Consider the following 17,067-nt stretch of genomic DNA (forward strand, 5'->3'; position numbering starts at 1 on the left):
ATTGGCCTAGTCGACTCATTGTTAAAGTCTGCGGAGTCATCGCGAGAAAAATACTCATTTAGGACAGCCCTAGATTGATTTTATTTTTTTGATTGAAACAACTTTTTTGATTGAAGGAATGTTGTCTTGATTTTGGGCCACATTTTGGGTAGGATATTTGTGTCTTTATAATTCCATCAAAAAAATAAGTTGCTTCGAACAAAGAAAAAATATTTTCAAAAGAAAAATCACTTTAATCAAAACAAAAAATTGTTTTTCAATCCAGGGCTCCAGACCGCCTCCAAATGGGGGCTCTTTGCAACTAAAATTGGAGCCAGTGCGAGTATTTATTTCCATTTTCTCACAAATGTTCACAAGATTGCGTTTTTCTTTTCTGACAAACTCCTTCACGGTTAAATCGATTACTTCGCTGTCATGTAACGAGCTGGTTTGCCAAGGGAAAATAGACTTATTTTGATTGAAGAAACTTTTTTTGTTGATTGAATAACAAAGACACAAATCTACCACACCATGATAAGTAAAGGTGTGTGAAATTTCCGATTCTTAGATTATTCGCGATTCGGCCGCTGAAGTTTCTAAACACAACACTAAAACACAGTCAGCGTGGTCTTCAAGATGCAATGAGGAACGGACCAAGGGTAAACATCCACATAAACCGCCGACAACCTGAACAGAAAACGCCCAGTTGCTACAAACTACGTCCACATAATGCTACAGTAGATATCACATTATATAGAGCTAGATGCGAAATGACAGACTCACCGGCGTTAGTAAACAGCCGCCATCTTAAATCAGTAGACTTCCCAGGCATGCTCTGTTCTAGCGAACCTTCCAAGCGAAGCTAATTCACTTTTTATCTAAAATGCTAAATCGGCAAAATCTTGACTTGAATCTATCTTTAAAACTGTTTTAAAACTTTCACATGTTCAAAGTAGCTAACATGCCCAAAGTAGTTAACTTGATACTGAAATAGGATTTTTGTGTTTTACTATTTTTGTAACTAATATACGAAACAATAAAAGCAGCTAATAGCTAGGGGCATCAAAAACTGATTTATAATCGAATTGTAGCCTCTAAATTAGGCTCGAGCGTATGACGTGGCACTCGCGAGGTTTCCGCCGCTATCGCCATTTTGGAAGCGGGAAACATAAACAGTGAGGCATTTCAACACAGGTCGCTCTTTAAAAATGGTTGGAAATTATTGTGCGGTAAAGAATTGCAACAACCGATCGAATAGAAAGGAGAATGTACAGCTCGACCGAACACCATTGAGTTTCTTCCGGATCCCTACATGGAGAAAAGGCGAGGGAAAGGTCATATCTGAACTTTCCAAACTTCGAAGAATGGCATGGGTGGCTTCGATCAGAAGGAAGGGCATAACGTTTGATTCTCCAGTTACACACAGAGTTTGCTCTATGCACTTCCACTCCGATAAGTTAATTTCGTTTGTTTACGCAAATTTCGATAACTTTGTGCCCTAAGTCGGCCTGTTGTTAGCTATAGCTACAGCTAAACAACTAGCATGCATACATGTGCATTGTCTTCATAAGACATAATTCCAGTCGTTGCTAAATGAAAAAGCTGTAATATTTTGACGTGAGAGAGTGGCAAAGAATTTGTACACAGCCTACATTTTATGCAACAAAAAAATTGTACATCCGTGGTCACAGACTAATGTAAACACACATTGCCTACCTTTGTTAGAAAGATGGTGTTGCCGTTTACTATGGTCATAATGTGCAGATCCTGCACCCATCCGCAGAAAAACTGTTCGTAGCTTTGTAGCGATTTGTAGTTTCGGAATTGCTGATGAGTGTAGTAACTTACACCAAACACTAAATACAGCATGATGTCCATTTCGCGTAGTGGTGGAAGCTTGTCGACATCTTTATTCCATTTGTGGTCGGCTTGCTCGTAAGGGTTAACATTGTTCACATCCTTAAAATTGCTCACATATCTGTCCTTCGCCGTGGTAACAAGTTTGTCTCTGTATCGAACTGGCAAGTTTTCCTTACTTTTTTTCCATCTTTGGCACTCGTAGTTGAATTGTATTTGCCGTTAAGTTTAAATGTCCCGTGATGCAGACGTGCTTCCGAAATGGCTGCGTTGTCGCAAATCTCGCATGATCCCGTGCTGCTGTGACGTAAACGCTCGAGCCTAACTGTAATCGTAATCGAATGGCAGCCCCAAGATTCCAACCTATAATAACAAGGCATCTTAGAGTGAACTTAATTGAAATATAAGTATCTCGAGGCCGGGCCGAGTGTCCTCTTTTAGGAAATCAAATTATGGTCAATCTAGCAGATATATAGTCGGAAGAGCGGAACTTCAAACCACCCCAGTGTTTTCCCGCCATACCCAAATTTCCGTTCTGGAGGATCAAGAATTATCTTTATGATTCAAAACGATAGATGTTCAATTTATTTAAACAGAGATGTTTGGCATTGAATGCTAATCTTTTCAAATTTCAAATTCAATACCATGGGGACAAAAAATGAATAGTACTGTATTTCCCGAATCGGTGAACCAACCTGGTAGTCTGCGAAGAACAACTTTTACTTGCATTTTGCAAGCAGTCGAGAGTTGATGCTGACGCTGATCTTTTGCGCCACAAAGTTCCGCCTTGAACTTTGCGGCTGGCGTCCTTCTTGGGCGCATTTTACACACTTTAGGGGGCTCCAACTTGATGTTCAAGCGTTGAACCACGTTGTTCTGTGTTCGCAAGCTAAGCTAAGCTAAGCGAACTAGGCTCCGAAGCTTCAACGCGCACAAAGACCACTTGAAAATGGACGGTTCCAGTCAAGTAGTTCTGAACCTCCTGCGTCGCGAACCTACTCAGTGGGTTAACTCCGCACAAAAAGCAGCGTGTTGCTGAGCACGTTTTATTTTTCGCAAGGGTAAGAGTGTGTGTGGTAGTGTTGTATCGGTCGCGAACGATTCGTTCTTTTTGAACGAATTGTTTGGGTGAACGAGACCGAACTAATCACCATCTGCACTGATTCGTTCTATGAAGTTGGTGGCGCTTGTTCGCTGCGTGGGAGGGCGTTGAGCAAGCGGCAGCGTCTTCTGACATCGCACACGACCAATCAGACGCCAGCCTCATCGCGGGCAGGGGAGGGAGCGGAAACAGAATCATGGCGTATGTCACTCATTTCCACGTGTGGCCAATAAGCAGCCAGCGTGCAGGCAGGGGGGAAAGACTGAGTTTTGTCACTTCCCGTTCAGTGATTCGGTCCTCCGGTTCCTGACCTAGCTTGCTGCTAACTTGACTTTCCAGTAATGACTATGCGGTGAACGAGTCATAAAATGAAAGGAAACGACTTTGTCACATATTTGTTAACGTGGAGCCTATCAAATGCTGCTCAAAAAGACAAAAACACCACACAAATCTAGCGAGCATGGTTTAGTGTTCTACTTTTCACAAGACTCGGGACTGTGCCTATGACGATATACTATCAAATTTACAGTAATTTAAAACACGCGTAGCTACGAGGCAAGCAAAACCTGAGCTGCGGTCGCGTGACGGCAGTGAAGCGGGCAGAGAACTGTCACTATATGGAGGCTTCATGGCAGCGATATGTACCTCATATGTGCACAGAAAAAAAATAATATTTAGTATGATCACCATAATACTGATTTGCAATGAAACTGTATATACATGTCAATTTTTTCCGAGTGTTTTTTTTTTTTTCGTGTCAGAGGGTGTCGGTTGGTTTGACAAATTATGTCAATCCGTCCATCATGTGCTACTCAAGCGCCCCAAAAACAAAGCGCGCGGACACGGGAGATGTCGCAATATGTCTACATTTTTCTTAACAGACTAATAAGAGTAGAAAGGCGAAATCATAAAGCAAACAATTATTTCTCGTCAGCATTTGACGATCTGAGATGCGGGGACGACAGGGGAGCTGACCGGATTATTTTATTTATTAATACCAGTGCAAAAATTCAAAACGATCATCTTAATAATAAAAAACAAAAATACAACAGAGCGAGAGGTTAATATGATGTGTTGGCCGTTCCATAATTAGAAATTAAACTTTCGATTTATTTTTATTTTCGTGACAGCAAGCATGCCGCGTTGGCTGTTAGCAGCAGCATTGTATATGTGAGCAAGATCATGCTAAAGAAAGTCCGTGCGCCCCCGACCCCAAACCCCGACTTCCCCCTCAAAAGGAAAATGTTTAACCGTGTCCTAATTCGAAATGCAAGCACGAGCCATGACTTTGAGCCCATAGAACTAGGACAGACGACGCGGAAGTCCTCCCTCGCTTTTGCAGCAGCGGGAGGGAGACGAGGCTGTCTCTGAGAGCAGAATGATATCGCCTGTCACTCATTTCTGAAACTACGACGAGTGGTCAATGTGCAAGAGAGGGAGGGACCAAGCAATGTCACTTCCCGTTCAGTTATACTGCGAAGCGGTCTTTGGTGATTCGTTCGGCAACGTCACTTCCCGTTCACTAACCGAACGATTCATTTGGGTGGGGAGGGAGATGAGGGGGGCGAACGATTCGTTGAACGATTCGTTTGAACGAATCGTTTTACTGAACGAACCGGAATGGATTCGTTTACTCAAGTGAACGACAGATCCCGTCACTAGTGTGTGGCGACCAGATGGCGGCGCGCATGTGCAGACAAATGTGAGTATCTCTGCTACTGCGCATGCTCCACTCACATCCTGTCGGGACTCATTGAGTTGCGACACGCCTACTTAAAGGGCAGCTGAGGAGTTCAATTCTTCAGCGTTTTACTCGCTTAAATGTTAATTTTCCTTCTTATTTTATAGACCTAGACACACAAAAAATGACATTTGACTGTATTCTCCTCAAAACTAGGACGAAAATTCAGAAATCTTGAAGCCTCTAATTCAAGCAAAACCAAACGTTTACCTTTTTTGTGGCACTTTTTTCATTTACTGTAGTTGGAACCCAAGCAACACAAATAAAATTTCAAGCCAGTAGCATTTTTTTCTGTCACATGCTGTAAAGTATCAAAAATAACAACTCATTACCCTTTGATATAGAAAATCAGATTTTTTCTTGAACAACTGGTGAAACTGGTGTCATGGCTCATTGTTTACAGCAAACATTTTATATTCTATAGGCCAGCGGTCTCAAACCAACTCCACAAAGGGCCGCAGTGGGTCCTGGTTTTTGTTCCAACAGATCCAGCACAAACAGTTCAACCAATGAGGTTTCTACTAACATAAGCAGCACCTGATTGCAATCAACTGATTACACTTGTAAGAAACCAGATTGGTGAAAAGGTATTTGTCTCGTTTGGTTGGAATGAAATCCAGTACCCCCTGCGGCCCTTTGAGGACCGGTTTGAGACCTGTGCTATAGGCTGTGATGGTTGGTTGTGCAGCTTATGTGTAACAAGGTGGAAAGTTGGGGTGCCCAATTTTCCCACAATCGCAAACGCATCATGCCTGACTGCCACGTCTCCAAGGTGCACTATAGACCCTACCCACCGATGTCACAAAACCACGTGCTCGCTGTATGGTTCCGCCCCCTTGTCCGTCATTTTGTCTCTGTATTAGCATTGGTTTCAACTGATCGAGGAATTTAAAATGCATTTCATGGAAGACCCGGTGCTTTCGGATGCCGTAAACTCACTGGATGTGTTGCATAAAAGGCGTTATGTGGAAAAGCTTCGTTCTATACAGTCGCCAGATCCATATTTGATGCCCAAATCGATGTTTTTCGACCCACTGTCTTCGCCCTGTCTGCCTGACATCTGCTACGCTGATATTTACAACTATCTTGTCCACACAAAATCAGCCTATTCTCACGAAAGTTTGAAAAACTTTAAGAGCTTGGAGGCTTATAAATACTTCGTTGCTGGTTGGGTGAAACAGGTCCTCGTCCACGAAAATTCGGCATTAATCTTATCTTGTGCTTGGAAAGGTGAGTTACGAAATTTTCAATTCAAAATCTTTTGTTATTGCTAACATCCACTGTCAAGTCTAATGTATTTCATGTCGTTTGTCAATGGAGTTAGGGCTTTTAATGTTTATATGGTTTAGCGATAGCACTCTCACTACATACATACGTGTATGTTGTCGGCGATTAGCCTAGCAATGATCTTAATTGTGGTTGTCAGCCCAAAACCCTCTAAATATATATTAAATGCATCTTACCAGATATAAAATGACTACTACATAATCTGTGGTAATCGTTTGGAGCCCAGTTTTCTCGTCGAATTGCAGCAGCCCATCTCGCTCTCTTCTCTCCGGGTCTCTCGGAATCCGGTAGAACTTCAAGTCTCTCCGTCTTCTCCGTCTATCGTCTCTGTTATTGCAACCGACCGCCACACACGCCTTCACCATTTTGATTATTAACCCTTTACGGTCTGGGCCTATTTTGTCTGATTTTGCATGCCTTTGAAGTTGCCTTTATATTTCAAAGAAAGAATTGTTTACGATGGCCTGGTTTGGTCCCTTTTTTTGTGACACCTTGAACTTCATGTCCAATTTGTTGTTTCCTTCACTGACCAATTATAAATCATCATTTTGGGCCCAAAAAGACCAAAAATTCCAAAATCGTTTTGTGAAAATTTTTAATATTTATGTCCAATTGACAACCAAACATGCGTAACGAACCGTTTTGAAACTTTATAATATTTATTCAACTTGTTAGGATGAACATTCAACCCAAAAAAATTAGAATAAATAGTCTTATATTTGACAATTCAACATAAACAACAGGTATAGCCATAGGCGTTTTTTGCTTTTATACATGCTCTAGTCAAAACAGGTTATATACAGCAGACCAAACAGTGAAGAACAGTGAAAAATATATACCATCTAACACAAAAAGTGTTTAGAGGCCATCTCTTTATGAGTTTAGGTATTGCGGCCCATCACCTGATGAAAACTATGTACACACAATCAAGCTTCTTGAACACACATTTATATACACAAATTGAGAAGACTGATTGTGGGGGGGGAAAAAATATATAGCATTGGAAAAAAAAGTATTTTAAAAAATATTAACAATAAACAAGTTAAATTTTTTTCAGGCATGCCACTCCGAAAAGCTGTTTCGTCCTGGAATTCCTTGCCTTCCAATAATCTTGCACAGTTGGAAGTGAAACCAAAGACATGTACAAGAGGAGTCCAATAAATTTTTCAAGCTCCTCCACTGTAGTGTCTGTCCACACAAACTTTTTCCACACAAACTTTTTCCCAATCTCTTTTCGGACTCTGCCATACTGGTTTGTGTGTTTGCACATATTCATCATTGTCGATGAGGTGAAGAACAGGTCAAAAAGTTCTTTTGGGGTGTATGCATGGTCACGATTCACCTGAGGTCCTGGTGGTCTCCGGGGTGTGAACCGGCTGCACTGTGGGGCAGTGTCTGTGTCTTGCTCTGTGCTCCATGGCACAGGTGCAGGCTGAGCCAGTGGTGATCGGCTTCTGCCGCGCTGACTTCTCCAGCCTCTCCTCCGCTGACATCTCATCGCTCTTCCGTGATGACCCCTTCTCCCTCGTCCTCTTTCCATTCGGGCAGTGAATGTAGATTTTTCATTGTCACTATAAATGTACATGAAAAAAAAGTAAGTATTTATGAAAATAATAAAGTATAAAATAAAAATATATACAGCAATAAATAATAATGGAAATCTATATGTATGACAATAGAAAGAATACCATAGCAATACCATAGCTGATGAATATATGCTACATCCCTAATCTTCATATAGAAAGAAGAACACAAATTATAAATTCCTGCCTGGTATACACACAGTGCACATACGACTTTGATCTGATATGCACATTTTATTATTATATACACAAACACACACTTATATTGCATCAAAATTAACTTTGTCTTGCAATATCAAAAGAAACTTTCAAAAGAAACGTTTTCAGCATAAAAAAAAAAGTGAGTTGTCTTACCTCTGCTCGTCGATGGCGTCACCCACGTGTTCAAATCCGTCACTATCTTCACTCGAGGACTCTTCCAAAGAAGACGATGATGACGAATTTAGACCATCCTCTTCCTCAAGTTGATCAAAAAGCACAATTGCTTGCGCTAAATTCAGTTCTCCGTTCATTCTCAAAGTCACACAAAGTCGCTGCTTGATCCAAACGGCCGTCGCTCGACCGACACTCCTCCCTCTCGTTCGGTGGAACCTCGCACGGCAGTTTTATTTATAAAAAAAAAAAAAAAAAAAACGCATTTTGTGCTTCCACTGTGACTTCGAAAGGGTTCGTTTGATTTGCGTTTTTTTTCATGGAGCTTCCGTTTTGAAAAAGGACAAGAAATGATCGAAATATAGACATAAACAAATGATCCATGCAGCGTTTTAATGTTTTTTTTTGAGAGGACAATAAAATGATCAAACTTAAATGACAATATCTCACGTTTTAGTTGGTCGATTGACTTCAAATAATAACGAGAGTAAACCGCAACTTCCGCACTTTAAAACGAGACCAACCAATGGCATGTGGGTGACGTAATTAAAACGTGAGGGCGCTTCAAAGACGACGTGCGCTGAGGACGCGCCGGCGCGTCCTTTGACTCTCAAGGGTTAATGTTAACGAGCAGAAAAACACGTCGTAAATAGGAGGAATGTACGTAGCCGTAACAGGTAAACATGATGTGTTGACGGACAATTGGGCGGCACCAGTCAGGAGGAAGGAGTTGTGACGTCACGTGGGTAGGGTCTATAAATAGGCCCATGCGCAGCACCTCTGCATGAGTCAGTTTGTTTGCCGTTTTGCTGCTGAAGGTATGAAACCTGCTGACAACCAGCTAGTGAGGGGAGCTGGCCTAGTATGAGTGACCACCTGGACTGAGAGTCGGCCACTGCTGTTTAATTAAGTTCCCTTTTTCCCTGTTTGGGTTCCCTTTTCCCTTTTAAGTAAGCCACTGCCAACATTAAGTAGCTCTCAAATTGTGTACGTTTTAAAGAATTTAACTGGGCGTACAAATTTAGTAGGAATTTTCCTTTTTTTTTCTTTCTTTTTTTTGCCTGAAATTCCTTTTTTTTTTTTTTTTTTTTTTTTGCCTTTTTCTTCATTTGGGGTATTTTCACTTGAGTTGTTTGCAGTGATTTTGTTTTTTTCCAAATATTCACCGATTTTTTAGTTTCCAGCAGTCACCATCAGTAGGCACCAGCAGCTATCGCTCCCCCAGCATAACCAGCAGCATGATGTGCATCATTGGTACTCTCCGATGAGGGTGATACCCTCAAAGCTTATATCGAGCAAACAGGAAGTGAAAGCAGGTTATCTATACCAATACTCGCAAGCGTGAAAGTAAACAAACACTTGAAGCATCTGTTTGTGTTAACTGTATTTCATGTGAAGCATACTGTCCACTTTATTAGTTTTATTGTTGGGTGTATCAAACCTAGTACAATGCTTTGTCAATAATTAAAGATGCTTGACTGCAAATTTTCCTTTGGCAGTATTCTGTAGCTCTGATGTGATTATAACAAGACATTCATGAACTGCTCCCACAATAATAATTGAGTTTCATCAAAATGATAGCGCCTGAATCTTGTTTATAAACTTGAAAATGCAATTTCATGAGAAATTGCGATAGGAGCTTTGCTTTCGCAGGTAAACCCCTAGGAGTCACGTCCTGCTGAATTCAAGTCACTTCCTATTGATTTGGGGATATTTCAGGGTCACTTTCTGTTGATATCAGGTCATTTCCTGTTGATATTTTGAAGTACAAGACCGTCATGGCCGACTTACATCTGTGTCACTGGAATCCAAGTGCATTGGCATCAATAGAATTGAGATACATCTCTGTCAATGGCATCAAGATACATGGCCGTCCTTGGTGAGGACTTGCATGGCTGTCAGAGGCATCGACTTACTTGTGCGCCAGAAATGTCAATGGGCTGTAATTAAAGATGTCCCCGATCGATCGGGTCCGATCACGTCATTTTCAAAGTATCAGAATCGGCCCAAAAAAATCGGACATGCCTTTTTTTAATATATATATACATTTTATTTTAATAATTTTCTAATTGTATTTAACGCTACAGACTAAATGTCTTACACTCATCCAGAGTAGTTTTGGCTTAAAGTAGGGCTATCAAATTTATTGCGTTAACGGCGGTAATTAATTTTTTAAAATTAATCACGTTAAATAATTAACGCATGCGCGGCACGACCCATTCACGCATTGTCGCATTCAATTTATAAAGACGCCGTTTTATCTATAGATAGCGTTAAAAGGCAGCGTATAATGAGTAGAGAGAATTTTGACAGCCTTTGGAGCTAATTTCTATGTGGCTAAAGCTTACATACATCTCTCAGCAATTAAAAATTACGTGGGAGGCAATGTGGGGAAGAAAGGTAGTAGTTGATCATTTTCTTAACACCCTATATTCTTTCCCAACGAAGAGAAGATAAATCAATTGGTGCCCCTACGCACGGTCATGGTTACACTTCCCATCATGCATTTGGGCAGAAGTTAAATGGCTGCAGTATCATTTACTGAAAGTTCAACAAACACACTAGATGGCAATATTTAGTCACAATATACGACGTTACATTTATCCTTTAAGAATGGCGTACCGCACACAGGCTATTTTTAGACCGTGACGTCAAATCGTAAAGCGGAAGTAAAGCCGAAGTGGGACATTATAGACCCGCCCTCGCATAGTCAGAACGTAATTAGTGCTACTTTTCTCCGGTAATCTTTCAAAAACGAACATGCCGATCACGCATTGCTTTTTTGGAACTTGTAGAAACGACTCTAGACATTACGACACATGAAGGATGTTTTCTTCATACGTTTCCTGAAACCAAAAACTTGGGAGGAAAAAATGTGAAGAAATGCGTGCGCTGACTTTCCATCCAATCGGTAGTAGCGACGGGCGGTGTGTACAAAGGGCAGGGACTTAATCAACGCGGGCTTATGACTGAATGCCTCTAAGTCAGAATCCCGCCTAGCCGCGACGATACCGTAGCGCCGCGGCACTCCGGTAGGACACCGATAGCCGGCCCGCAGGGACCGGCGAGCAGAGCCGCTCGCGACCGGGCCGGGGCTCGGGGCTCACTGGGTAAGTGGAAAAACGATAAGAGTAGTGGTATTTCACCGGTGGCGCCCCGGCGCGAGGCCGGGGGCCTGGCACTTATTCTACACCCCTCATGTCTCTTCACAGTGCCAGACTAGAGTCAAGCTCAACAGGGTCTTCTAACACCAGCTCGGCAAATCCATTCACGTTTCATATGCAGTAAACATTATAATGGGTTGGCATGGTCTTTCAGAGGACAAAGAGGTAAGCCATTTTTATATTTTTAACTTATTTTTTTAGCGTAACGTTGTGCCGTACTGCTTGTCTGACAATGAATGACCTGAAAAGAATTACAATGGTATCTGACTGCCACTGTTACTGTTTCTGTTATATATATATAGATATATATATATAAAACTTTAGTAAGGGGGAAGTGTAAATAAATTATAGGATTAAGATGTGTTATCAATTAAAAAATTAAAAGTGTTCGTTGGCTGTCACTGAGTAGCATTTGCGATCGCTACACAAAGCTAACTAAATTACCCCCAAGAACGGTAAGAGACGTAGGACAACCAGAGGATATATATAAGAAAGACAGGGCTGATGGTAAAGGATAGCTTGTTGAAACAGGAGAATGTCATTGTCAGTCGTGTCGATTAAAAAAGCTAAAGCTATGCTTAGGTCGGCTCGTTTTTTTCGTCTTTTTCAGCCTTCGACACTAGAGCCATCTCTTTAACTGAACATTTTTATGTTCTTCCACATCTTTGCCAGTCAATTTGGCACCAGGCACATCATTTTCGGAGAGAATTGGTAGGTTTAGCTCTGTAAACATGTCCATCGTACCCGATTTCCATTCATTTCCTATAAGGGACAAACGGTGGCTTGTGCCCACTTAGCAACAGTAGCTAATGTCATGAAGATTAATGAGCGGAAGTGACGTGTTGCTTGCGATACGCCATTACAAGTAGGGCTGCAGCTATCGAATATTTTAGTAATCGAGTAATCGACTGAAAATTCTATCGATTAATCGAGTAATCGGATGAAACAAATATATTTTTAGGTGGAGAGCAATTATAAATATACATGAGAAAACAAGACATCTCATCTAATCTTGAACCATTTTCAGTCAATCAATGTCTTTATTTTCGATGTATATTGTTGAAAACAGCCAACAATTGCATCTCAGATGTAACTAGAATTAAAAAAAAAAAGACTAATTCACTGCTTTCACTCAAAAAACTTTTAGATCTTATTAAAAAAAAAAAAAAAATATATATATATATATATATATATATATATATATATATATATATAACCCCTGTGTCAGCGCCGCCCCGCGATCCGCTCCCACCTCTGACTAGTCCAGGACGCGAACCCGCTTCCACTCGGCAGGCAAGATCGGTAACCACTGCACCAATAAGCTCGAGCCAACGGCACAGCCGCTAGCGTCCTTACATGAAGGAATCGGCAGGGAGGTTTCCACGCTCCACATGGACTTGCGTGCACCCGTTACATATATATATATATATATATATATATATATATATATATATATATATATATATATATATATATGGATCGATAGATAGATAATCTTACCTAAAAATGCCGTTACGCCTGATAACACACATCACTTAAAAGTTATAATTTTTCCCCACGTGTTTCAATTGAATTTCTCTTTGTGTCAAGCCAATTTTTAAGTTCTACTTAAGTTTTAAGTTAGTCTAAACTGTAAGTCCTGGATGGATTTTGAGTTTTTGCAGTGTTCAAAATAAATGTATTATACAGGCTGTATTGGAGCACATTAGGGACCAGTGCTACTTGGTGTTTTATCAAGAAATGACTACTGAGCTAAAATTGATAGTTAGCATGATTAAGTTTTTATTTTACACCCTCATCACTCCACAATGCTATGTTATGTTAAAGCTCGTATGTAAGACACGTTAGCCACGCATCGACAGTGGTCATAATTAATTGAAACCTAGCCCTCCGCAGGGCTAACGTTACGTGAGCTAGTAGCGACAGTAACGTTAATCTTATTTATTAGCGCTTAGCGCTCTACTGCTTTAAGATGGCGGCTGTTTACTAACGCTGCCCAGACGCGGCCGAGTCTCTCATATTGCATCTAGTTCAACATACATGCGATCTCTATGAGACGCATCAGATGCTACCTGCACCAACGTAGCATCGTGCGGGCTAGTATTTAGCAACGTCGGCGTCGTTTGTGGCGGCTGTCGGCTGCAGTAAGTTGTTTTTTTTTTCCCTCTTCCTCTCCGCACGTGACAGCGCGTTGTCCCGCATTAAAAGTAGTCCGAGCAAAACGTGATGCTTAGAGCTGTCAAAATAAACGATTACTCGAGGTGAATAAAATTACTCGGATCAGTTTTTAAACTCGAGTTACTCGAGTTGCTCGAGTACTCGTTTCAGCTCTAATTACAAGTGTTTCTATCCGTGGATCCCTCTCACAGGAAGAATGTTAATAATGTAAATGCTAGAGGTGTGCATCGACACCGCCCTCACGATTCGATTCGATTACGATTCGGAAGGCCACGATTCGATTCGATTCGATTCAGAGGGTCACGATTCGATTCGGTTCGATTCGGCAATGCATTGCGATGCATTAAAGCCTGGGATGCATTGAAATTCTAAAGCAAAGCATATTTTTCATGAATCATGAGTGAACACAAGCGGACAGACATTAAACAACTTTTTATTGGCTCTTGTGTCACTCCTGGTTGAAGTCAAATGAAAATAGTATACTTTCATATATATCTTTAAAAAAAAAAAATCAGATCACAGCATTTAATTAGTGCTTTGAATGAGACCAGGGCTTTCTCTTTTTTTTTTTTTTTTTACACTCAGTAGCATCCTTTCACACAGTGCAACATCTGAACTCCTGTGCAAAATCAGTAATAACAGTCACTGTATTTTAGTCACAACGACCCATCAATAAAAATATTCAAGTAAATATGAAAGAAAACGACAAAAGAAAATATTGTAGTGCAGCAGCATCTTTATCGCAATATCAATCCAGGGATCAGTTCAGTTGCAAACAAAACATCAACTAAATTGCAATGTAGAACAAAAGTAAAATGTAGGCCTAGCCTATCTTATATCTATAATATTTCTCGCTCCCTCTTTCTCCATTTCAGCCATTGTTATGTTATGTCCTATCTCTCTGCTCTCTCGATTACAACTGCGCTTGTCTGTGACGTTACTCCGGTAAGGAAGCGGATTTGGGTTCCTCGTCCCCCCTGCATAGAGGTTAGATCTTGTGCCCGAACCCGACCCGACCCGAAGTGTTAAGCATTCACGTTTCGGTGGGTCGGGTCGGGCCGCCGCGCCGGACTAATAAATTATTAAAAAAAAAAAAAAAAAAAAAAACATGCGCAGACCACAGCCCTCTTTTTCTTCTTCTCCTCCCGTTATTTCATTGTGTGAATGCTTTTATAATTGTCATAAAAATATGTAGACCATTTGAATATTGAGTAAACTTGCGTTTTTTTCCTGCCAACTGAGAATTCGTTACGAAAGACACTTTTATTTATGCACACAAAGGCAAATGTGATCCTTTTGAATCTTCTCCTCTGTGTGTCTGTAAAACCGTGTTTTTTTTTGTTTTTTTTTAAAATCAAACTTTCCCAGCGTTATTTCGTTGTGTAAATGCTTCTATAAATCTCATAAAAATATGTAGACTATTTAAATATTGAGTAAACTTGCGTTTTTTTTCTGCCAACTGAGAATTTGTTACGAAAGACACTTTTATTTATGCACACAAAGGCAAATGTGATCCTTTCGAATCTTCTCCTCTGTGTGTCTGTAAAACAGTGTTTTTTTTAAATATTAAACTTTCCCAGCGTTATTTTGTTGAGTAAATGCTTTTATAAATCTCTTAAAAATATGTAGACTATTTAAATATTGAGTAAACTTGCGTTTTTTGTCTGCCAACTGAGAATTTGTTAGGAAAGACACTTTTATGTCGAGGTTTCTCATTTTTCTCCCAATTGACTCTGGAGTTTTTGGAGTTTTTCCTTGCCGGTATGGAGGGTCTTAAGGATAGGGGATACCCAGGACTTGAACTGTATCTATTTATCTTTGTTGCTTCATTTCTAATTGTGTATCATATTGCCTCTGCAAAGCCCTTTGAGACATCTGTGATTTAGGGCTATACAAATAAAATTGAATTGAATTGAATTTTATTTATGCACACACACAAAGGCAAATGTGATCCTTTTGAATCTTCTCCTCTGTGTGTCTGCAAAACCGTGTTTTTTATATACAGTGGTACCTCGACGTACGATCGCTTCGACACACGAACTTTTCGACATCCGACGTAAAATTTGACTCGCCATTTGTTTCTACATCCGACGACATGCTCGAAATACGACGACAATGGCAGCACCGCAGACGAATGCACGGCGGATTTTCTTGTGTGACAAATCAACACTGGTTTCAGAAAAGGTTGGTACAGGTGGTGAAACAAGGAAAAAGTTGACGCTTACCTTCTAAATGAAGATGCAAATGACAGAAAAATATGAGCGTAGGGTGGGCATCCGTGAAATGGCTCAACAATACATCTCCACGGTCCTCCTCCGACCAACGTTCGCCAGTCTTTATAAGTTAAGCTGACAATTCTTATTGTGGTAACATCTCCAGAGAAATCGCCAACTTCGCCACGTTTTTATCATTTATTTCACAACTTATTCAAAACAAAAACACCTTCTGTCTGCCGCAATTGACGGTGTTCTCAAGAAAACATTCAAAGTGAAAGTGAAACTCAAGCTCACCGGTCTGTCTCTGGCACGTCAGCCCCGCGGTGCGTTCAGGGTCAGCAAAAAACGTCCGCCACATTAGAACCCGATTCGTTACATTAATACAGGAATTATTATTATTATTATTATTATTCCGATTTTGATTTATAATTTATTTGTTTTGCTATGTGTAATTGCCATTTGTAATAGTACCAGCAGTATTTTTTAAGGATTTAGTGAAGGTTTTTGGGCTGTGGAACGAATTAATGGAATTATAATGTATTCCTATGGGAAAATCCTGCTCAACATACGACCATTTCGACTTACAAACAAGATCCTGGAACGGATTAACTTCGTATGTAGAGGTACCACTGTATTAAACTTTCCCAGCGTTATTTCGTTGTGTAAAGGCTTTTATAACTCTTATAAAAATATGTAGACTATTTAAACAGTAAGAAAACTTGAAAAAATGAAAATAAATTGCTGCTGCTGCTGCGTTTTTTTTTTCCGCATCACCCGGCTCGGGCATGCAAATCTATAGTTAATTGATCTGGCCGGTCGGGCTTCAATACCAGCGGGCCGTGTCGGGTTGGGCTGGAATTTTTTCGGCCCGATCTAACCTCTACGGGCTTGCTTTGAATGTAAAGTAGCTCTCTATGAGAATAACAATACAAATGGGGAAACCAAATCCATTGCATCACCGGAATTGAGCAGGGAAGATTTTTGAACGTACTTATATGTTTTAAAATGCGCTGAATCGATTCAGCGTGTTGCCCGCATCGAATCGAATCGTCCCTGCCCCGCATCGGGATGCATCGCCGCATCGATTATTGTTGACACCCTAAGTAAATGCCATCTTGAGGATTTATTGTCATAATAAATAAATACAGTACTTACGTATTGTATGTTGAATGTATATATTCGTCCGAGTTTTATTCATTTTTTTCATAATGCATTGCCAAAATGTATATGATCGGGAAAAATTATCGGGAATGATTGGAATTGAATTGGGAGCAAAAAAAAAACCAATCGGATCGGGAAATATCGGGATCGGCAGATAATGAAACTAAAACAATCGGGATCGGATCGGGAGCAAAAAAACATGATCTGAACAACCCTAGCTGTAATGGTAAGTTTTTGGTCAAAAATCACAACAACCCATGTTCTTCTGCCATATAAAAAAAAAAAGGAATGACAAAGATGGTTTATTTTGCATTACATGCAAAGCTACCATCAATGACCATTGTTGAATGAGGCCCTTAAAAAGTAGCGTTCCTGTCTGTTTCACGTTGGACAATGAAAAGTACTCAAAAAAAAATAAAATAAAAAA

The 17,067-nt window shown here is 40.4% G+C and overlaps 1 protein-coding gene across 3 annotated transcripts in view; it reads right to left on the reverse strand.

Moving 5' to 3' along the window:
* LOC130928049 (gastrula zinc finger protein XlCGF26.1-like) overlaps positions 1-5,050 on the reverse strand; it is a 46,864-nt gene extending 41,814 nt beyond the window's left edge. Inside the window, exon 1 of one of the 3 annotated variants that reach the window (XM_057854254.1) lies at positions 5,012-5,050. Coding sequence is in view for 2 of the 3 variants with exons in the window: in XM_057854252.1 (XP_057710235.1) it covers positions 2,532-2,658 (127 nt within the window). In the remaining variant the exon portion in view is untranslated. Of the gene's footprint in view, positions 1-1,695; positions 2,156-2,531; positions 3,354-5,011 lie in introns of those variants that run through there. The other 2 variants (XM_057854252.1, XM_057854253.1) reach the window with 2 other exon arrangements.
* Positions 5,051-17,067: the final 12,017 nt, after the last annotated feature.

Source organism: Corythoichthys intestinalis, chromosome 13 (genome assembly GCF_030265065.1).
Source record: "Corythoichthys intestinalis isolate RoL2023-P3 chromosome 13, ASM3026506v1, whole genome shotgun sequence".
Classification (NCBI taxonomy): domain Eukaryota; kingdom Metazoa; phylum Chordata; class Actinopteri; order Syngnathiformes; family Syngnathidae; genus Corythoichthys; species Corythoichthys intestinalis.